This window comes from Callospermophilus lateralis, chromosome 8 (assembly GCF_048772815.1).
Source record: "Callospermophilus lateralis isolate mCalLat2 chromosome 8, mCalLat2.hap1, whole genome shotgun sequence".
Classification (NCBI taxonomy): domain Eukaryota; kingdom Metazoa; phylum Chordata; class Mammalia; order Rodentia; family Sciuridae; genus Callospermophilus; species Callospermophilus lateralis.
The window spans coordinates 37,763,571-37,786,834 of NC_135312.1; the positions used below are offsets into that span (position 1 = coordinate 37,763,571).

A 23,264-nucleotide genomic window follows, 5' to 3' on the forward strand; every position below is an offset into this window, starting at 1 on the left:
ATCACTTATTTGGACTTAATTGTGGAGGACCTTGAATGCTCAGATTTTCTCCAGTAGTCAGTCACTTATGTGTGCCTTAATCATTTAATAGAAGTTGCCGGGTATAAATTATGTTCCTAGCACTGAAAATATAAATGTGTTTGACAGCCAATGCTTTCCAATAGCAGGAAATGATAAGCAGGAACTTCTTTGAGAGCAGAGGAGAGGTATTAAAAGTGTGAAGAGTTTTCAAAAAAGACATTTAAAAAATAGCCAACTTAGCTTATATGAGTTGCCAAAAAAAGAAAGATGTATCGGTTTTCCCAAGTGCGGTCAAGAAAAGCAAGAGTGGCAACCTGATTCTAGTGTTTTGTTGTATGACTGAAGCATAAGGTCTGAATGGATGAGGAAGGAGACGTGTAGATAGGAAATAGACTGAGAGTTTTTAAATATCATGTAAAGAGTTCACCCTGTAAGCATGAGGAGTCATGATGGACTTTTAATCAAGGTTTCTCTTGGAAACTTTATTTTGATATTATATGGAGAAGGAATAAAGTGAAGAGACTAGTGAATAATAAAGTGAAATCACTTGGAAGGGTATTGCATAATCTGGACCAAAAATGAAGAGTTGAACAAAGGCAGTGGTGAAGGTAGTGTTTTAGTCAGTTTTTTGCTACTGTGACCAACAGACCTGACAAGAACAATTTTAGAAGAGGAAGTTTATTTGGGTCTCAGTTTTAGAGGTGTCAGTCCATAGAAGGCCCACTCCATTGCCCTGTGAGGTGAGGAAGAAGAGTGTGGTAGAGGAAAGTGGCTGGGAACAAGCTACCAGGAAACAGGGAGCTTTCCTTAACACAGACAAAATATATACAACCAGGGACACACCTCTTCTAGTCAGACCCTACCTGCCTATAGTTACCACCACACAACTAATCCCTATCAGCTGGTTAGGGTAGCTGATTAAGACTCTCATAACCCAATCATTTCACCTCTCAACTTTTATTGCATTGTCTCACACTTGAGTTTTTGGGAGACACCAAGGAGTGATAAAATCTAGGTGTTGTTATTTCTGTTTTAACAAATCTAAAATATGCGACTTGGTAGCCCTGAGAAGGCTGAAGTGGAGAGTCAGAGAGCATCAAAGGATGACTAAATGAGAATTTGTAAGTAATAAAAGGTTTTAAACAGAATGTCATGGGTGAGAGAACCCAAGGGTATTTCACTTTAAAATTCATTCATAGTGGCTTATGCTTACTAGTATTAGTACCTGGAGAAGAGTCTTTTTTAACATTCCCCTAAATGATAAAGCTGTGTTCAATAACAATCATGAAATAAAATTAATTAGAGGAGCAATAGCCAGGAAAGAATGCCAACAGTGGAAATATTTTTATTGAACTTTGTGTTTTCTAATTGTCAGTAAAAAATAATAAAATCAATACTATAGTACAGAAAGAAGATGATGGGATTTAAGATTACATTACTCTTTTTCTTTTTTTTAATTTTTTTTTTAAAGAGAGAGAATTTTTTTTTTAATATTTATTTTTTAGTTTTCAGCAGACACAACATCTTTGTTTGTATGTGGTGCTGAGGATCGAACCCGGGCCGCTCGCATGCCAGGGGAGCGCGCTACCACTTGAGCCACATCCACAGCCCTACATTACTCTTTTTCTAAACAAGGAAATATATTTTTACATATTAATTTGTTACAGTAATAAAATTACAGCTTTATCTCTTCAAACAATGTCAGTGATTCTTCAGAACTAATCTTTGACTATTGAAGCTCAACAAACAGCAGTATACGGAAAATCTTCAGTGTAAAGTTAAGCTGGATAGAGAGTCACAAAATCACATTTTACAATAAATTCCAGAAAGTGCCATACTGTCTAAGCTTTGTGTGTATGTGTGTGGGGTGTGTGTGTTGGGGGGGGGGTGCTGGGGGCAGGGAGTAGATCTAGTCTAATGATTTTTTTAAAGTCTTCACAGTTTAAAAAATTTTAAACACAAGTTCAAAGACACATGTAATGACAAAATTGAGGTAACTCATTGATTTTATAGTCTCTATCATCATTGTTTGTTTCTAGTGTACTTATATAGTAATATAGTATATCACAGGGTAAGAGGCACACACTGTTGAAGTAAGCTTGAAAGATTTCAGATTACTATGAAATAATAATAATTTAAAAGTAGCATAATGTTATTAAAATGCAATAGTTTCTATAGCAATTATGTATAATTTAGACCAATAAACCATTTTTTTCCCCAGGGAAAAGTGTTTTTTCTCACTGACTTTGATTATTATTGCTGGAGCATGATAATAGAAAACAGAAACAGGTTGTGGCTCAGTGGTAGAGTGCTCCCCTCGCATGTGTGCGGCCCTGGGTTCAATCCTCAGCACCACATAAAAATAAACAAATAAAATGAAGGTGTTAAAAAAAAAAAAAAGAAAACAGAAACAGCTGGTTTTATTTTGTTTCTCAATTCTGATGATACACTTGCTTATTTCCTGCACATGCTGGGCACTTCCATCTTACTTCCTTGATGTACATAAATTGAGTGAAAAGGACTAGATGTAGGGAGACCCCAAAGGACACTGTTCTAATCCAAAAATAGGGCGATGAAAGTATTTAGGAGACCATGAGGATATAAAGGAAGGTATTGATCTAAGAAACTATAGGAGGTATATAAATAAAATTTAAGTAACAAATTTTTGAGCTAGAATGACTTAAAATAATGGTACATGTTTCCCAGAAATGGAGGTTTTCAAAAGAGTTGATTTGTGGAAGATGACATTAACCTAAATAACGGTAGCATCAAAGAATAAATTGTTAGCCAGGTGTGGTGATATGTACATGTTATCCCAGCTACTTCAGAGACAGAGGCAGGAGGAGAACAAGTTCAAGGACCCTCAGACTGGTAATGTAGCTCAGAGGTGGAGCATTCTTGGGCTCAATTCCCATTTCCCACACAAAAAAAGGGGGGGCGGGTAGGGAGGATAATTGTTTTAATGTAGCATCCTTGCTTTTCACAGGGGTTTTGCTAGTTTAGAATTGTATTTTTTTTTTAATGAAGAAACAAGGAAAACCTTAAGTCATAAATATTTTCAAACAGTTAACATTTAATTATATTATTTTAGAAAGATCTGGAGTTTCACTTAAACTAGAACACTTCATTATTTCAAAAATGATGTACCAAGCACAGTGACCCACACCTGTAATCTCAGCAACTCTGGAAACTGAGGCAGGAAGATCACAAGTTGAAGGCCAGCATGTACAAAGATCTAGAGGTCCCCTGGATTCAGTCCCCAGACTTTAAAAAAAAAATTAATTTTTGTCTTTAGAAGACTGATCAAATTAAGAATGATAAATCAGATAAAAACTTAGTTTTGTTATTTGATTAACATGCATGTGTGTAGTATCTTATGAACATGATTCATTTTATGCTGTGTCAGGCAGATTTACTATTTACTGCCTGATCCTGTATGTATGTAATCTGATTCTTTAAATTCCTGGTGGACAGTTTTCCTTTGTATGTAGATGCCATTGTGATGTCACCACGAAATGGAAGAGGTTAAAAAAACAAAACAAAACAAAAGTCCATTGAAGTCACTGTAGTTGTTAATTCAAATAGGATCTTCCCAAAGGGTTTACTACAAATGGCATTTGATATTAAGCCCTCATTAAAAAATTTTAATGGCTGAAAAACATTGTAGATTGCCAGAATATGTTTAGTTGGTTTCCTTGCTCTTCTGAGCCTCCTTTCTGTTCTTTAAACATACTATGTTCCAATCTCAGTATTCTTTACAATTGCTTTTTCCTCAATCTGGAATGCTTTTTCTAGATATCTACATGGCATAGTCCTTGTCTTCCTTCAGATCTTTGTGCGAATGTCATCTTAGGGAAATCTCTCAATCATTCTATTTATAGTTGCAACTTAAATCTCTTACTTCTTGACCCCCTTTCCTGCTTAATTTTCCTCCTTAGCACCTGCCACCATCTGGAAGGCCTTATATTTTACAACATTGTTTATTGTCTGTCTCTCCTTTTCTAGAATATTCCCATCAAAGTAAAAACTATGTCTATCTAGTTGGCTACTGAATCCATTGTACCCAAAACAGTACCTGAAAGAAAGCAGATAACTCTCTTATTTGCATGAATACAGGGATAGATGAATGAATGGTTGGAATGATGAAAATATGACTGATTGAAAACATATAAATAAATAGAATATCCAATGATGATAACATCCTAAATTTTTGTGGGATAGATATAAGGTAACCCATTAAAATTTTGATTTTTTTTTAAATGAGAAATTTTTGCTAGTCTGTCTGTCAATATTTGAGTTAGCATCAAGCATTATTTAGCTATAGTAATGTTTGGAGTGCTATAAAATTGGAAATCAAGTACATTTCTTTAAAAAAGTGTATTAGCTGTGAAAAAAAAATTAGTTATTTAGCTTGATAAAGCTAAACAATAGAGGAAAGACAAATCCTTCCTTGTATTCTCCCTGATGATGTGTCAAGTATCCTTTATCACCCCAGTGATTATTTGTGCCCTAACTAAACTTGTAGAGCTAGGGTCTGTTTTTTGTCTTGGTTTACACATAAATTCTAAAAGTATATAAAGTCTGTCTAATCAATAGAAGGACATTTCAGAGCCACTTAAATAGGTGACTGCACTGATTGGTATAGGACTCTGATAATTGGATATTGGAATAAGTGGAGCCACTTTTAACTCTAGGTGGCCCTGGAAATGTAGGATGTGTGAATATTTGTGTGTTCACTATCAAAAGTTTACTATATCTTGATCTTATCTGCCAATTTAGAGAGTTTCAGTGTAGCTAATAAAAGTTTGAAACAAGTTTAGTATTCCTCACTGATCTCTTTAAAATGTCATGTGCTCCAACTCATTTAGTAACGAACTATAGAAATGATCCCTGAAAGTATAGTCTTGCTCCAACTCATTTAGACTTCTCAACACACACACACACACACACACACACACACACACACCACCTCTACATATGTGCATAGCCCAAATATGGTTCTGCCCAAAATCTGAGGTACAGATTACTTGGATTTTACAACAAGATGATGTTGAACATACTAAAGCCACCAGATTGTGACTTCCTGAGAACTTGCTGGTTCTGAGTTTTCTTCTCCTTTTTGAGTATGGAGATCGTTGTTTCATTTTAGGGCAGTTCATCTAACAGTAACTGCTTTGCCAAAATGCGCTTTTTTGCATTGAACAAGTATTGCATTTATTTTATTCTATACTGTGTGCTTGTGTTCATCACTTATATCTTTGTATTCTTTGCATCCTGTGGCATGTTTGCTGGTGGTTTGTTTTCTCTTTGTTATTTTGACAGACGATATATTTGAGATTTTTTTCATCCACAAGAAACTAGTTCTCAAAGTTTGCACCATGCACTAAGATTTCCATCCCTTTTCTTTTCCAACTTAATTCACTAAGCATCACTTTAAAATTCCTCTGCTTTGTAGGATTCTAACATTTCACCTTATGGTTTCTGTTCCTTGATAAATTTTAAAGTTTGCATTAAAATATTCAAGTTTACAGAAGCTCTAGTCTTTATCTTATACTTTCAGGCAAATATTACAGTTCCTTATTTTTCAACAGCTTCGCAAAGGCTGAAAAATTTGCCTCGTACTTCCCTCAAAGCCAAACAGTTGCTTCAAACTTCATCTACAAAAAGAGGTAACTACAGCCTCTTACTAAGTTTAAATTGCAACAAATGATGTAGTTAAATCACTGAGTCAGTGATGTCCATAAGGCACATTTTGTTCTTTTTTCCCCTTAATAATAAAATAATGTGGGTTGCTTATCTGTCATGTGGATAAACCCAGAAGAAACACATTTTCTACAGAGGTATGTATTGGATTGCTTTTCTGAAAGGAATAAATGATTTAAAAAAAAAAAAGGATCATTTTTCTTACCAACCTAAAACCAAATGTCATTGTTTTAATGTGAGTGAACTAACAAAAAGTGCTTTAAAGTGTCAGGTATGAGACATTTCTGTATGGTAATGTTTTTTCCTCAGACATTGATTTTGGGGTTTACTTACCTGTGGGATGAAATGGGATATTTACTTTAGAAGCTGATTGAAGTTAAAACACAAATTGTTGTGGTCAGTTGATATGTTTGGAATATACATAGAGTAGTGGCTTTTATAACAGCTAAATATTGAAGAAATATGTGAAAGTAGTACATCAAAGCTATGGAATTAGTTCCAAGAGATTGGAGTATGGAAAGATGGAAGAAATTAGAATTGGGAGAAAAGTATATTATTAGGTAGATCAGCAGAAATAAGAATGAACAGAGGGGCTGGAGTTATGACTCAGCGGTAGAGTGCTCACCTAGCACGAGTGAGGCCCTGGGTTCAATCCTCAGCATCACATAAAAATAAATAAATAAAATAAAGATAAAATAAAGATATTGTGTCCAACTAGGACTTAAAAAAAAATGAATAGAAACCTCAGAGAAAATGAAACAAAAATAAACAATGAGAAAAATATTTCCTCTATCCAAGACGTGTGGGTTTCCTGATAGCCTTAGAACACAATAAATAGCAGAGATAAATAAGGGGTATAAGCACTAAAGAAAATTATAGGAGAAGTTTGAGATTTTGATTTGTTGAAAAAAGTTAGTTAATATGGCTTAAAAAGTATTATAATAGATATTTTAGCATATTCATTACTTTTTGAGCGTTATAGCAAAGACTTAGTGGATTGAATATAATTTTGAAAATTAGTTTTTGAGAATAGAATCTGAAGGGAATAGAAATGTAGGATGTGTGAATGTTTGTGTATTCAGTATCAAAAGTTTACTATATCTGGATGCAGTGGTACACACCTATAATCCCAACAACTCAAGATACTATATCAGGAGGATCAAAAGTTGGAAGCCAGCCTCAAAAATAAATAAATAAATAGATATAGATAGATATTTAAAAAGCACTGGAGGTGTGGTTCAAGCACATCTTGATAAAACGCCCCTGGGTTTAAAACCCAATACCAAAAAATAAAATAAAATAAAAAGTTTACCATAGTTCTCCAAAATGGTTATTTTTTGGTATATGGACAGAAATAATAGACCATATAGATTATGTTCTTTTGATAGAGAAGATGCTTTCTTAGGAATCTTTAATAAGAAAGGGTACCTTAGTGTTATTTACAAGTTTACAAGAAAATAAATGATTATAGTATACCTTTTGGCTCTGTGATGAATAATATTTACATAGTATAATATGTTTATGGGCTGAGGATGTGGCTCAAGCGGTAGCGCGCTCGCCTGGCATGCGTGTGGCCCGGGTTTGATCCTCAGCACACATACAAACAAAGATGTTGTCTCTGTCGAAAACTAATATATATATATATGTTTATAATAATATAAACACTGAAATCAGATTTAACCAACAATTATGTTCATAGCTATGTTGGTAGATTGGTAGAAAGAGGGGATAGGAAGCGGAAGTGAAGGACAGCAGGAAAGTTAGATCTCATTTATTCTATGAGAAAGCCAATAGATAAAGTTTAAAACTGATGACTCAAGCCAGTAATATATACCTATCATATAGAAAACTTAGAGGTAGATATTAAAAGGAAAAAAAAACTTAAAAAAGAGTTTAGGATTCAGCAATCCCACTACTGGGTATATTTTCAAAGGAAGGGAAATCTGTATCAGAGAGTCATCTCCTCTGCCATGTATATTGCAGCACTGTTCAAAACAGCCAAGCTTTGGAATCAACCTAAATGTCCAACAACAGATGAGTGCATTTTTAAAATATGGCATCTGGAATACTCTTCAGCCATTAAAAAAGGATTAAGTCCTGTCATTTGCGACAACATGAATGAACCTGTAGGATGTGGAACATAATAAACCAGGCATAGACAAATAATGTATGATCTCGTGGATTCTCAAAAAGTTCATCTCATAGAGGTGGAACAGACTAATAGTGATTATGTAAGACTGAAAAGTAGAGACAGAAAGGAAAAACAGTGAGATTTGTTAGTGGATACAAAGTTGCAAGTGGATAGGAAGAAGAAATTCTGGTGGTCTGTTGCCCAGTAGAGTGACTGTGGTTAACAATGATGTATTGTATATTTGAAGATAGCTAGAGGCAAAGTTTTTTCAAATGCTCTGACCACAAAGAAATGATAAATGTATGAGATGAAGGGTATGATCATTACCCTATGTATACAGGAATCAAAACATCACATTTTACCCCATAAATATGTATAAATTTTTTTTTAAACAAGGTATTTGTAGAAGTATTTGAGAACCTTGGGCTTCTTTTCTGAAACTTGTTAGATATTTTTTAGTACTTCTTTAGCTATGAGTAGGAGCAGTCTGGGTATGCAGCTCAGGGGTAGAGTGTTTGCTATCATGTGGGACACTGAGTTCCATCCCCAGCACTCCCCCAGCCCCCAACCCCCACCAAAATGAACTGGAAAGTAACTGTTGAATCTAAAACAGGCAAGAGAGTAGGGGACTTTAAACTTTTTTTTTTTTTAGTTGTAGATGGACACAATACCTTTTTATTTGTTTGCTTGTTTTAGTTGTGGGTGAGCCTTTACTTATTTTTATGTGGTACTAAGAATTGAACCCAGTGCCTCACACATGCTAGGCAAGTGCTCTACCACTGAGCCACAACCCCAGCCCCTTATTTATTTATTTTTATGTGGTACTGAGGATCAAACCCAGTGCCTCATACATGCTAGGCAAGTCAGTGTTCTAACACTGAGCTACAACCCCAGCCTGAGTAGGTGACTTTATATAAATTTTATCTGTTATATTTGTAAGCTGCTTCATAGTATTTTTTTATAATCAGATAGGTTCATATAACTTCAAATTTTTAAAGATTTTTTGTTACTATGCCTATTAGGTTCAGAAGACCATAATTCTGGCCAAATCTTAAAGTTTTTCTTACAGGGGTTATATTATTTCTATGACTCTGAGTTATCAAACTGCCTACCCTCCATGATCATCAGATGACAAGACAACCCAGACTCTAGCTATGAACTAGAATTTCAGTTTTCTTGTTGACTTAGTAAAGGAAGAGAAAATTGTGTTTTCTTATATATTTTTTTTATATTTTTAGTTGTAGATGGACACAATTAACCTTTATTTTTATTTTCTTTTATGTGTTGCTGAAGATTGAACCCAGTGCCTCACACATGCTAGGCAAGTGCTCTACCACTGAGCTACAATCCCGGCCCTATATGTATTTTCTTTTGTTTAATCTCTTATTAAGTAGTTCAGGCTTGCATATTCTCTGGGTTTTGTTGTGGTTTGGAGATTATCATTACATAGCCCACCTCTATAAGCTCTGAGTCAGCTGAGAAATAGACAAGAGATATAAGGTAGAATTTTAAATATTTGCTTAATTACTAGTAAAACTTGATTGGAGAAAACCTCTGAGATCCAAGGCCAAAAATCTTTTCTATCCTCTCAACTAAGAGTAGCCACTCCTCTGAATATTTATGACAGTCATTTCTTTTCTGTCTGGTTTTATCATCCAAGTAATAAGTGTAGTTTTGCCTTTTTAGCATATGCTTTTCTTAAATTTCTCTTAGTATATAGCTTCCCTCCATTCCTTTTCTTCCATTTGTTTGTTTGCTTGCTTACCATGACATTAGTTCTGCAGAGGTTCTTAGAGACTGGATTTTACTCCTTACTTTTCTGTGGCATCATTTAATAGTTTCCTTTTTGGAAATTGGTAATTGAATCTAGGCAATTAATTAGATTTAGTTTTGTGTTTTTAGCAAACACATAAAGTAAAATTTCCTTGTTTTATGATGTCAGTAGTCATTGATGCTTAGTGCCTAAACCCTATTAATGCAATAGATATTAAAGAACCAACTTTGTTTTACTAAATTCTTTCCTTTATTTTTCTATTTTCAATTTCATTGATTTCTGTTTCTTATTATTTCCTTTTTACTTTGGGTTTATTTTACTCTTCTTTAGATTCTTGAAGTAGGAGCTTGGATTATTGACTTAAAACTTTTCTTTTTCCTAATTATGCCCCACAGTTTTCGTATGTTGTATTTTAATTTTTTATTTTATTCTATGTAGTATATTGAGAAGTATATTATCTAATTTACAAGTACTTTAAGATTTTCCTGTTACCACTTTGTTGTTGTGTGTAATTTGATTATGTTATGATCAAACAGTATACTTCTTATATCTTCAGTTCTTTTTAAATTGTTGATATTTGCTTTATGGCTCAGCATATGATCTTGATATTAGGATGGGGACCACTCCAGGAGGAGTAGTAGAAGGAATAAATGGAGCTAGAATAAAAGAGAAGTATTGAGTAGTTTCAGATGAGATCTTGGTCCTGAAGTAAGAGCAGAGCAGAAGAGTTGAACTTCTCTACAGGTAAGTGCCTGTAGGCACTTGAAAAGATTGTGTATGCAGTGTGCTGTTGTTAGTGGAGTACTGATTAGATCCTGTGTGCATTAGCTGCTATGGTTGATGGTATTCCTGAGTCCTTATGTATCCTTGCTAATTTCCTGCCTGGTTCTATCAGTTGTTGAGGTGGTTTTGCCCACTCCTCATTCAGTTCTATCAATTTTTTTCTTCACGAATTTACAGCTCTGTTGCTTAGTACATACACATTTAGGATTGTATGTCTTCTTGATCATTTGAACTTTATATCATTACGGGTCATCCCTTTTCATCTTTTCAGTTTTTATGATTATCCAAATCTACTTAATATAGCTTTTCCTTATATATTTTCAGAAGAGAATGTTCTGTACTTTAGTCTCCCTATGTTGTTATGCATGAAGTTTCTTATGAATAGTGTGAAGTTATGGTTTTTAATCCACTCTGCAAATCTGTGATTTTTAATTGGTATGTGTACACCATTTGCATTTTATGCAATTATTGATGATACCATTTATATCTGCCATTTTATTTTTTGTTTTCTGTTTTTAATTTTGCTGCTTTCTTTTTCTTGCCTTCCTAGGGGTTACTCAACCACTCTTTAGAATCCCACTTTTACATTTCTCTAGGATGTACTGTTTTGTGTCTGGCACTTATTTTACTCAGCCTAATTTTTGAGAGTCACCCTTGTGCACATCAGTAGTTTATTCCTTTTTATTGTTGAGTGGTATATATTGTATGGATATAACATGATTTGTTTGTACATTCACCTGATGAATATTTGAGCTTTGTTCAGTTTGGGGCCATTATTAATAAAGTTGTATACAAATATTTGTATGGATATGTGCTTTCATTGGGTGGACATATGTTTTCATTTTCTTTGGCATAAAATCAATCCTTTTGTAAGCATATTTTATAAGAAACTGTCAAGATTATTTTTCCAAAGTGGCTATAATATTTTACATTCTTATCAGCAATGTTTGAGAATTCCTTTTTCTCTGAGTGCTCAAAAATACTTGTCACATAAGTCTTTTCTATCTTAGCAATTCTGAATAGATATGCAGTGGTGTATTAGTCCATTTCCTATTATTATAGCAATACCTGAGACTGGGTAATTTATAGCAAATGTAAATTTATTCTCTCACAGTTCTAAAAGCTGAGAAGTCTGAGATCAGGGTGCTGATGTCTTCATGTGAACCTTCTTAGTGCATCCTCACATGGTAGATGGCAGACAGGAGCTCTCTGTCCTTACATGGCAGAATAGCAGAAGAAAGAGAACCCACTCCCATATAAGCCACTCCCATATCTGCTCATGAAGGCAGAGCCCTTGTGACCTGCCACCACCCCAAAGGTGTTATTTTAGGGATTAAATTTCCAATACATGAATTTTGGAGAATGCATTCAAACTATTGTAGATAACTTACCCTGGTTTTAATATGCATTTTCTTAATGACTAATGGTGTTCAGTGTCTTTTTATTTTAGGTCATATGTTTTCCTTTATGAAGTTGCAGTTGAACTCTTGCCAATTTTTTAAATCAATTTTTCTTGTTCTATGCCTTCTGAATACAATATACATCAGAGAGAGACACTTTTTGGGGGGAGGCTTTTTTATTTTAATTTTTTATTTTAATTTGTTATATATGACAACAGAATGCATTATAATTCATATTACACATATAGACCACAATTTTTCATATCTATAGTTGTACACAAAGTAGAGTCACATCCTTCACTTCTTCATACATGTACTTAGAGTAATGATGACCATCACATTCCACCGTTTTTCCTACCCCTGTGCTCCCTCCCTTCTCATCCCTCTCCTTTTCCCCTTTGCCCTATTTAGAGTTCATTTAATCCTCCCATTCCCCCGCCAGCATATTATGAATCAGCATCCTTAAATCAGAGAGATCATTCAGCATTTGTTTTTGAGGGGGATTGGCTAATTTCACTTAGCATTATATCTCCCACTCCATCCATTTACCTGCAAATGCCATAATTTTATTCTCTTTTAATGCTGAATAATATTCTGTTGTGTATATATACACACCACATTTTCTTTATCCATTCATCTACTGAAGAGACATGTTTTGCAAACATTTCCTTCAACTCTGATTTGTCTTTTCATTTTCTTGGTGGTTACTTCACTTGTTGGTTTTGATGAGGTCCAGTATATAACTGTTCTTTTACGGATAGTACCCTGCCTGATAATTCTTTGCTAACACAACAAGGTCATGAAGCTCTTATCCTATGTTTCAACTAATTTATTTATAGTTTTATACTTATGTCTGTAATGCACTGAGTTAATTTTTGTATATGCTATGAAATAAGGTTGAGGTTCACTTTTTCTTGTATGCCTATCCACTTGTTCTGCACCATTTATTGAGAAGACTATCTGTTCCAAATATTCTCACCCATTTATTCAAAATTTATTGACCATATACATGCAGGTGATTTATGACTTATTTTGTTCCAGTGATCTGTAGGTCTACCCATAGGACAATAGCAAACACTCTGAATTACTGTAGCTTTATAATAAGTCTGGTAGTATATATCCTTGAGCTTCATGCTTTTTCAAAGTTATTCTGCCTATACTTGGTTCTTTGCATTTCCACATAATGTTAGAATTAGCTTTTCAGTGTTTACCATTAAAAATAATTGAAAACCCTATTGCAGTTTGAATTGGGATTTCACTGAATGTATATATAAATTTGGGGATAATTGGTAGTCCAACAATGTTGTTTCTTATGATTCCTGAACTATACACAGCTCTCCTTTTTAAAATTGTCTTTAATTTCTCTTAACAGTGTTTTATAGTTTTAAATATATAGATCTAGAACATACTTTGTTAAATGTATGCCTAAGCTATATTCCATGCTAGATTGTAAGTAGTATTGTTTTTAACTTTATATCTTTTTTTTTAGTGTCATACATAAATACCATGTTTATTAAACTTTATATCTTGCTATCTTGCTAAACTCACCTATTATGTCTGATATTTCTTTGGATTTCTAATTATATAATCATTCCATTTCAACGTATGTGCCTTTTGAAACAGAGGGCGGCATGCAGTACTGGCTAAGTATTTCACTACAATGTTAAATAGAAGAAAGTAAGAATAGACATCTTTGCCTTCTTCCCCATGTAGGATGAAAGCATTCAACCTTAATCAGGGGCAGCTTAATTCATAGTGTTAATGTCTATGTCATTTCTGACTTTACCATTATATATGATGATATATTTAGTTTTTTCATAGTTTTTCTTTATTTCATTTAAAAAGTTTCATATGCTCATTTGGTTTTCTTTTAGTCTGTTAATGTCTGAAATTGCATTGGTTGATTTTTCAGCCATTGTTACCAACCTTGTATTTAAACAACCTAGTATCTCTGGATAAACCCTACTTGCACATGATGGCATCTTTTTGTGTGTTTTTGGATTTGATTTTGTAACATTTACTAAGGATTTCTGTATCTGTGTTCTTTTATTTATTTGGCTTTGATATCAGGGCATTGCTGACCTGATAACAATGACTTAGGACTGTGTGTCCTCTGTAATCTGAAAAAAAAAAATTTTTTGTATAATATTCAATGTCAAAATCTGCAGTAACATTTCTTTCTTTCCTTCCTGATGCTGGTAATTTGTAACATTCCTCTCCCCTCATTGGTCTTTCTAAAATTTTACCAGTTTTGTTGACATTTTAAGGACCATTTTATCTACCATTTTTCTCCTTTTCTTTGTTTTTTTTCTATAGCTTATTGATGTTTGCTTTTATTTTTATAATTTCCTTCTTTCTACTAAGTTTGGGCTAAATTTACTGTTACTTTTTTTTTTTTTTAAGTTGTATCCAGACACAATACCTTTATTTCATTTATTTATTTTTATGTGGTGCTGAGGATCAAACTCAGTGCCTCACATGTACTAGGCAAGTGCTACACCACTGAGCCACAACTCTAGGCCCTGTTACTCACTTCTTAAAGTAAAAGTTTATCTAATTGATTTAGACTTCTTTTCTAATAAAAGTATATTAAAAGCTATAAATTGAACACTGCTTTTGGTCCATTCCCTAAGATTTTATGTTGTTTTCATTTTCATTCAGTTTGGAATGTTTTGTAATTTTCCCGATGATTTCTTCATGAACCCATGTATCGTTTAAAACAGAGGTTTTTCAATTTCCAAATATTTAGGACTTTTCTATACCAACAGGTATGGCCTAGTGAATGAGTGTTCTACTATTCTTGAAAATCATATATTGTTTGACAGAGTATTCTATAAATGTCAGGGCAACATGACTCACTAGTGTTCATGCCTATGTCCTTTCTGACTTTCAACCTATTTGATCAGTTACTAAGAAAGAGGTGTTGAATTACTCAACTCTAGTTTTGGACCTTTCCCCCCACTTTTCACTTATGTCCTTTGCTTCATGTTTTTTTTATCTGTTTTGAGATACACACACACACACACACACACACACACACACACTGAGGATTGATACATCATTTTTTCTGACTCCTTTAACATTATAAAGTCTGTTCCTAGTGGTAGTGTTTTTCTGATAAAAATTATTGTAGACATTTTAGCTTTTTCATGATCAGTACTGATATGGTGCATCTTTTTCCATCCTTTACTTTTAACCTCCATCTTTGTATCTAAAATATGTCTGTTTTACATAGCATTTTTTTGGCTCTTGATATAACTAATTTTTCTCCTGGTGTTGATGATTGTTTTTCTGCTTGTATTTAGTAATTATTGAACAGTGGACATTGTAGAATTTTACATTATTCTGTAATAGATTTATCTTCTTTTAAATAGTGTTAGACTTTGTTGTGGCAAGTAATCACATTATTTGTGGATTAGTTTGACCTTTTCTAAAAGGAGAGATCAATGAATATTTTCTTAAGGGCCATATAATACATATTTTAGACTTGTGTGCAGTATGGTCTTTGTAACAACTGTTTAATTCTGCCAAAATAATTGAAAGTAGACAATATATTTTTAAAATGGGTGTTGCTGTATTCTAATAAAACTTTATTTACAAGAACAGTTGACTTGCTCATCAGCAATAATTTGCTAAACTCTGCTTTAGAGGCATGTTTTTCTTAACTTCGTTAGAGTAGCCTTTACATATAGTTTACCGCTTCCCCCTCCCCCGCCCCTTAAGACCTGACCCTTTTGGAATATCTCCTGGCTGCATTTGGAATATCTCATTGATATTTGGCAAGGATTTGTTACTGTAACAGGTTGAAACCCAAATATGGAGTAGTTCTGTATGAGCTTTGGCAACTGTTCAGTTTACAGTGCTCCAGACTTCTTGCCCAGTCTGACAGAGCTTCACTCTGTACTTCTCCAGCTTAGTATTCAGTTCAGCCAAAGATTCAAACAGACTTCTGAGCTGAGGAGGTCTTCTGTTCAGCCCCCTCCTCTAAGGTACTCTGCCCCTCAAATTCTGGTTTTCATCTTCTCTACTCAGCAAGATAGCTTTGATCTGTATAGGTGTTATGGCTTGGACCTAGAAATGCCCCTTAAAAAGCTAATGTTTTGAAAGCATGGTCCCCAATGCAGGAATGTTCAGAGATTAAATAATTGGATTATGAAAGCTGTAACCTCATCAGTGAATTAATCTATTAATAATTTGAATGGACTACTGAGTGGTAACTACAGACAGGTGGAGTATGCCTGGAGGAAGTAGTTTACTGGGGGCATGCCCTAGGAGATTGTTTTGTCCCTGGCTCCTTACCCACCACTACCCCGCCTCCTTCTCTATTACCATAAGCTGAGCAGCTGTCCTCCACTGGCTCTCTGCCATGATGTTCTGCCTTGCTTCAGGCCCAGAGCAGTGAATTGGCCAACCATGGACTGAACTTCTGAATTGGTGAACCCCAAACAAACTTTTCTTCCTCTGAGTTGTTCTTGTTAGATATTTTGGTCACAATGACCAAAAATTAAAAAAAAAAAAAAAAAGAAAAAAAAAACTGACTTAACAGTAGGATACTCCTCTCTGATCTATAGCCATAAAATGTCTCAGGGGAGTGGGGGAAATAGTCAGGTAGACCATGGGACTCTGTGTCTCATTTGTTTTCCTTCTTACAGAGATCATGTTCTTATATCCCCTGTTGTCCAGCATTTTAATGTCTTTAATATATTTTGTCCAGTTTGTGGGTGTTTTTATCAGGCAGGTAAGTTCCTTCCCCATTTCTCTATCTCGGTAAAAGATCCTAGTTTTTAAATACATACATATTTAAATTCCATTTCAGACTTATTTCTGTGAAAGTGGTATCTGAGCTGCCATGTATTTTTTCAAAAGCTCCTTAAGATTCTGAGGCACAGACAAGTTTGAAAGTCATGGTTATACGGGTTTTGGAGCCAGATATAATTTGAGTACATCATGCAGTGGGGTCTAGTATATATTCAACACAATGGTGCTGACACTTGGAACTTTAGTCACACAGAGAACAGGCAAGATCAGCCAGGAGGGAAGAGGGCTATGAAAAAAACTATTGAAAGGGAAATAGGAGATGGATTTTTCCTATTTTGAAGTTTTGAAGCCAGGGTTCATTCTCTCTCCCAAAGACCAGATGAAATTAGTGTCCAGACTCATTGTCTCCTGCCATTGTTGTGATAGACCTTATTGCCACTTTTGGCATATAGATGGATTGGTAGAAGTGAGGAAGATGAAAATGTGTAGAATAATACATTTCTATGGCCCAGGCTTAACCTCCATTCATATGCTACTCAAACTAATGGAGGTAAAGTGAAAATAGTTATCTTTCTACTTCTGATCCCTTTTCCCTCTACCACCCTCTCTCCTTCATTCTCTCTGATTCCCTACTCCAGAGTTCTTCCTTGGATAAAGCATGTTATATTGTGTGTAGCCACCTTTGGGCATGTGAGGAAACTAAAACTGGTGCCCTGTCAGAGGCAAGTTATCTAAACATGAAGTAAGCAGAGAAAGATGAATGTGTACCCCAGAAAACCTGAATGTACATTGCAGAGCAACCAATTGAAACAATAAAATTTATTTTAAAGACTTGTTTTGGCTTAGAAATCAATGTACATTGTACATTTTATTCTTTTGTGTATTGGTATTTGTTTTGATATAAATGTTTTACTTAGTAGAATTGACATTCCAGAAAAATATACCATTTTTATTCTGTAACTTCACAGACGGACCTCTTTATAAGCCCCTAGATTCGTAATTCCTTGCTTTGTGAGGTACAGCACTAGGAGATTTTTTGTTTGTTTAATTCTTAGTTCCTAAATTTTTAGTTATATTTTGATAGCAAACTTTGGAGATACAACCACCAGATATATTGGGGGTTTCTTGTTTGGGTGATGGAGATTGAACCCAAGGCCTTGTGCATGTGAGGCTAGTACTCTACCAACTGAGCTATATCCCCAGCCCGATATATTTGTTTACATGAATGTTTCTTTGAGGAGAGAAATGAGTTTCAAATTCTAGACGATACTCTGATAGTCAGCCTTACCCCACACCTCTAAAATGTTCTCATGTGGCCCTAGTTAGTTGCTACAGTGAAACAGAATCCTATAGAGCCATTTCTCTTCTGATATTGTGGGTTCTAAGCTGGCCTAGTTAAAACTCTTTTGGGTTGGGTGGGGAGAAGGGGAATACCAGGGGTTGAACTCAGGTTGAACTTAACCACTAAGCCACATCCCCAACCCTATTTTGTAGTTTATTTAGAGATGGGGTCTCACTGAGTTTCTTAGCACCTCACTTTTGCTGAGGCTGGCTTTGAACTCGCAATCCTCCAGCCTCAGCCTCAGCCTCCTGAGCTGCTGGGATTACAGGCATACGCTACCGCACCCAGCTTGGTTAAAACATTTTTTTTAAGGAAATTTGTAACCTTCCAAGTGAGGACTTGGTTATTTAGAACCAGTTATCTTTTTTCCTTTTATTAGCCCAGAAATATTCTTTATTCCTTGCACATATGTTAGAGTGAAGTTTCATGAATACGGACATACTAGTCCCCAATCATCAACTGTAATATAAAGCAGTGGTTTCACTTATACTTGGTTTCCACTCAAATCATTGGTTTCTCTTTACCATTCCACAGTACCTTCTCCAGGCAAATTCCGCTCCCCTGCAGCACCATCTCCTTTGGCTCTTCGACAACCAGTGAAAGCATTTAGTAACCATGGTTCTCCTGGTAGCCAAGAAACAACACAGTTCACACAAACCACCTCCTCACCTGGGCCTCCTATGGTTCAAAATACAGTTCCAGCAAATCCTCCCAGCAATATCAACAGCACTACTTTAACCAGACCTGCAGGGACAACGGCAATGAGAAGTGGACTGCCCAGACCCAGTGCCCCTTCTGCTGGGGGTATACCAGTGCCTCGCAGCAAACTTGCACAGCCTGTTCGCAGGTAAGTGACTTGTTTCAGCATTCCTGAGCACATGAAAGGAGGTAGGCTGGAGTTAGCCTTACTTAAATTTGATAGTGAACTTAAGAGAACCATAGTAGGTTCCCACTATCATGTTAGTATATGAAATAAAACGTTACTTCATTGCTCTGATAAAATCCTCATTTGGAACACGATACCAGTTTGGTACACACTAAATTTATCCAGATGCCTAATATGTTCAAAAAGACTCCTAGAAAAAAATCACAACTCAATTTGGTTGTGATATTTGTTCATTTTGAATACAACTATATTTAATAAAGATAATAAAAATGTGATAGACTATAGAGTGATATTTAAGATAAAACTTGCAGCTACCAAGTCTTAGTACAACTTATAAGCCTAGTACAATTTTCAAACCCTGGCACAATTCAGAATTTTCTGTGGAATTTATTTATTTATTTTTTAAATAAATGTAAAGGCCTAAATTTACCCCCGCAGAGGCTGACTTAGTTGATCTGACATGAGGCCCAAAATCTGTGTATGTGGGGGTGTTTTTTGTTTCTTTGTTTTGTGTGTTTGTTTAATCTTCAGGTGATTCTCATCCCAACCAGGATGGGACACATGATTCTAATTTTTACTATTCAAGAATAGGATTATCACCATCAATAAATTTACGCATCAATTATAATTAAACTTCAAATATTTATTTGCTTATATTGCTTTTATTCTCTAAGTATTTAAACTGTATTACTTGTACTTTAATTCTAATGTAAACGGTTTACATTTCCAAATTCAGTAGTAGTGTGCAGTGGCTTTTTGTGCTCTCTGCACTGTGCTAATAACTTATACTTTGTTTAATCTTCACAGTAATGAATAGGTACTCTTATTATTTCTATTTTTTAGAGGAAGATATTGAAATCTAATAAGATAAAATATTTTGCCTGCAGCCACACAAATTATGGGGCCTTTAGTTCCAAGTATGTCTGACTTTAAAGTCCTTTTAGCCACTATCCCATACTGCATCTTTAGGGATCGCAACACAGAGCCTCTAATATTACAATCATCATTCTACCTCTCAAAACAATAGGTTCATTATCCATGTAGTGAAAAAAGTGAGACAGTTATGAAAAGGCAGAATGAAGAAAGGTTGTACAAATAGCTATGTAGAGCTTTCTGAAAGGGATGCCACCTGAAAAATTATATATGTGAGAGAGAGTGTGGTAGTGTTTTGTAAAGACATGCAAATCATTATAAAATTGCTTTATTTCAGATCCTTGCCAGCTCCTAAAACCTATGGTAGCATGAAAGATGACAGTTGGAAAGATGGCTGTTATTGACCAGCAAAGACAAGAATGCAGAGGTCCACAGCTTCATGGATACCCCTTCACCAAGCTAATAAACAACTTTTATATGCAGACTGTTCAGATAAGACTCTTGGGATTTATAAAATCCCAGCCCTCTCTGTCTTATTAGCACAAACCGACAGAGATGATCAAGCAGCACTTTAATGACATTTAACATCTGATGTGTTTGGTAATCATACAATCACTCTACATGGAATCACTTTTAGTTTTGTTTAATAGAACCTTGGTTGATTTTTAAATATTTGACAAAGGCCAATATCTGGGCAAATACCTAATGGATGCCAAAGAGAAATGCCCATTTGTAAATGAGAGAGTACCTTTGTGCACAAGAAAATGGTGAATTTAGGCTACCTAAAACTTTGCATTCAACCTAATTTACTGTATAAATGGTATCAATAAATATTTGTGTTAATGAGAACTAATATTCTGACTAATTATCTAAAGTGATTGAATTCTCCATAAAATGAGGTTAAGATTTCGGGTTGGGAGGAGAATGGGAGGAAGAAATCCAGACTAGAGATTAAAATATGGTACATACACTTAAAAGAATCTATGAATTATTTTTTCAGGTTTATTGGAAAAATTATTTAATCTTAAATTTTGGACATAGCTCACATCAGCACCACCAGATAGTGTTACAGTGTGCATCCATCATGTTGCATTGACACATCAGACTTATCTGTGTTTGTTTTGATTGCCAAAAGGGCTCAATATCAGTTGTACAATCTTTCTAAACTTTATAGTTCCTGGCTCAGGAAGATGGCCTTTGCTACTGAAGCCAACTTCTTCACATGCTGTTATCTGTCACAGAATTAAGATATCTCATTTATATCGGCAGGTTTTCCATGATGGGAAAGAACAAGTGTGTGTCTTTATTCTTGATACAACACCTCAGTGCTTACAACCTGGAACAAAACCATACAGTGAGAGAGAGGGGGGAAAAAATCTATGCACTTAACCTACAAAGTCTCTGGTGATGACAGTTGCTATTTATTGCTATTAAATGGCATAACGGTTTATTATGTGGTAGGAAATATAGCCTGCTAAATCCTACTTAGGTTGATTCACTTTATACTGGGTAACTGTATAAAATCTTTTGAAAATACTGTCCCTTTTGACTTAAATTCTGCCTTACATCAATTTTTGCATTTTTGGTAACAAACCTACTGTATCTGACTCTAATCTGTTAAATAAATACTTGCTTTCTAATGGCTCTTATATACCATCCTTGAAATCACCTGTTTTTGTTTTATCAGATTATTACCAAACTAAAACTTCTTCTGTAGCAGACTTCTCATTTTTGACATCAGGTCTGTTTTTAAGTACTTAAACAGCTCTAAAATATTGGCAGTTGGGTCACCTAAAAGATTTTAGAGATTTAATCATAAGTTTATTTCCTATTAAAGACATTCTGTAAGTTGGCAAAGGAAATTGAGAGAGAAATGGAAGACAATATTCAGAACAGCATTGAGGTTGATAGGTTAAAAGAGTAATAAAACCAAGACTCCCATTTTGCTGTGACTGACACCTAATGGCTTGACCATTAGGAAGGCATTGGGTTAGCACACAAGCAGCTGCAGATTTAAACTGCCAGTATGGTGTATATTGCAAGGAAGAAATTGTATCCTTGAATTGAAGGTGATGGGGTGGGTCTGGGAAGAATGACGCCAGAATTCTACATGCTAATGAACTGGAAAATGTTGCTTTTTCAGAGGAAAATAAAGCATCTGCTTTGGTGAGGGGGGTTATCTCATGTAAATCTAAGTAAATAAAGAATTAGCCACTGTCTCATTTTAAAATACCATCCATAAAAAAACAAAACAGGTCTCCATTTTCAGTGCAACATTTCAAAAAATATATGCTGCAATCTAATAGTTAAAAGGAACTTTAACCCTGTTATGAAACATCCATTACCTTTTTAGTTAGATAATCAGTTTCAAAAGGAATATTCAGGTTATTTAACTTTGTTTTTAAATGGCTGCATCAGAAAAAAAAATGTCTATTTTTTTTTAATTAAACAGTTTCATCACTTGTTAAAAACATATTTTGGATCTGAGTTTGGTAAAGTATTATTTTACCTGCTATTGTACTACCACAGACTTTTGGCTTTTAGTTTCCTAAAGAGAAAAAAAATGCCTTTTTACTAGAGAGCCTTTGTGTATTGCCAGTTTTTCTGTTTGGGAAAATCTAAGGATTTACTGTGGTTAGTCTTACAGAAGAAATGTGGATTTGATAAACTAGTGCCTATGATTTTAACTTATGTTTGATATATAGTAGTAAGGGTTTTATGAATGTTGATTATTTTGTGCCAACAGCCCAGAATTGTCATTTATATGTAAGCAGAAAGCTATGAACTCTGCTTCCAAAGTTATTTAATTTTCTCAGTGTTTGAATGTTATTTTTTGTAAGTGTGTTAATAAAAGTGTAAAGAATTGGAAAAAAATATAAATATTCTTAACTCGAGCATTTGCTGGATCATTTTTCTATAAAACTTGTTTGTATAATATAAAACGCTCTCTGAAGAGTTGACTTTTTTCAGTTTTCATACCCTGGAAATCACATTTTGTAAAACTGGGGACCATTCATAATTGTCAGATACTTTTTAAAATTATTTCAAAACATCACTTTTATAGAAAAAAAAGTTTTTTTGAAAGAAAATGAGATACATATGTGGCCCCAGATGTTTGTATAACTCTAGGATGATCTAGACTATGTATGTTTAAATTAACTTTCTATTGACTGTACAGGTGTCCATTTTTGACATTACGCATGGTCCTTTTAGATCACATGAAGTTTGATTTGCAAACATTTCTATAGCCGAACTTGTATGTGTGGTTGCTCCTTAATAAACAGCCTGACCATAATGTTTATTATTAAATTTATATTTGTTTTTCAAGTGTTTTATTAATTTCTGGATATGGTAAGATTTCTTCTTCCCCCAAATTCCTGCAACTGATTTTAATTTCTCAGTTGTTTTTTTTTTTTAAATGCACAACCCCAATTTTATTGCCCTTTCAGTTTTAGCCTTCTTGATGTTGAATTATATCATATTCTCTCTATCCTAGGTTATTTGGTATATGGATTATTTGGAGTAAATTTGTAGTTTGGTTTTTCTGGGAACTTTTTCAGATGCTATGAATTGGTGTCTAGTTAGAAAAATCT

General features: G+C 34.5%; 1 protein-coding gene and 1 pseudogene across 2 annotated transcripts in view; one reads left to right on the top strand and one right to left on the bottom strand.

Annotated features, from left to right (window-relative positions):
- Positions 1 to 22,998, top strand: part of Slain2 (SLAIN motif family member 2) — a 55,985-nt gene extending 32,987 nt beyond the window's left edge. Inside the window, exons 7-9 of one of the 2 annotated variants that reach the window (XM_076864135.2) lie at positions 5,613 to 5,690; positions 18,447 to 18,759; positions 20,009 to 22,998. In XM_076864135.2, the coding sequence (XP_076720250.1) occupies positions 5,613 to 5,690; positions 18,447 to 18,759; positions 20,009 to 20,075 (458 nt within the window). In that variant the 3' untranslated portion in view covers positions 20,076 to 22,998. The remainder of the gene's footprint in view (positions 1 to 5,612; positions 5,691 to 18,446; positions 18,760 to 20,008) is intronic. The other variant, XM_076864136.2, reaches the window with a different exon arrangement.
- On the bottom strand, positions 4,792 to 4,927 carry LOC143406615 (small nucleolar RNA U3; annotated as a pseudogene).
- Positions 22,999 to 23,264: the final 266 nt, after the last annotated feature.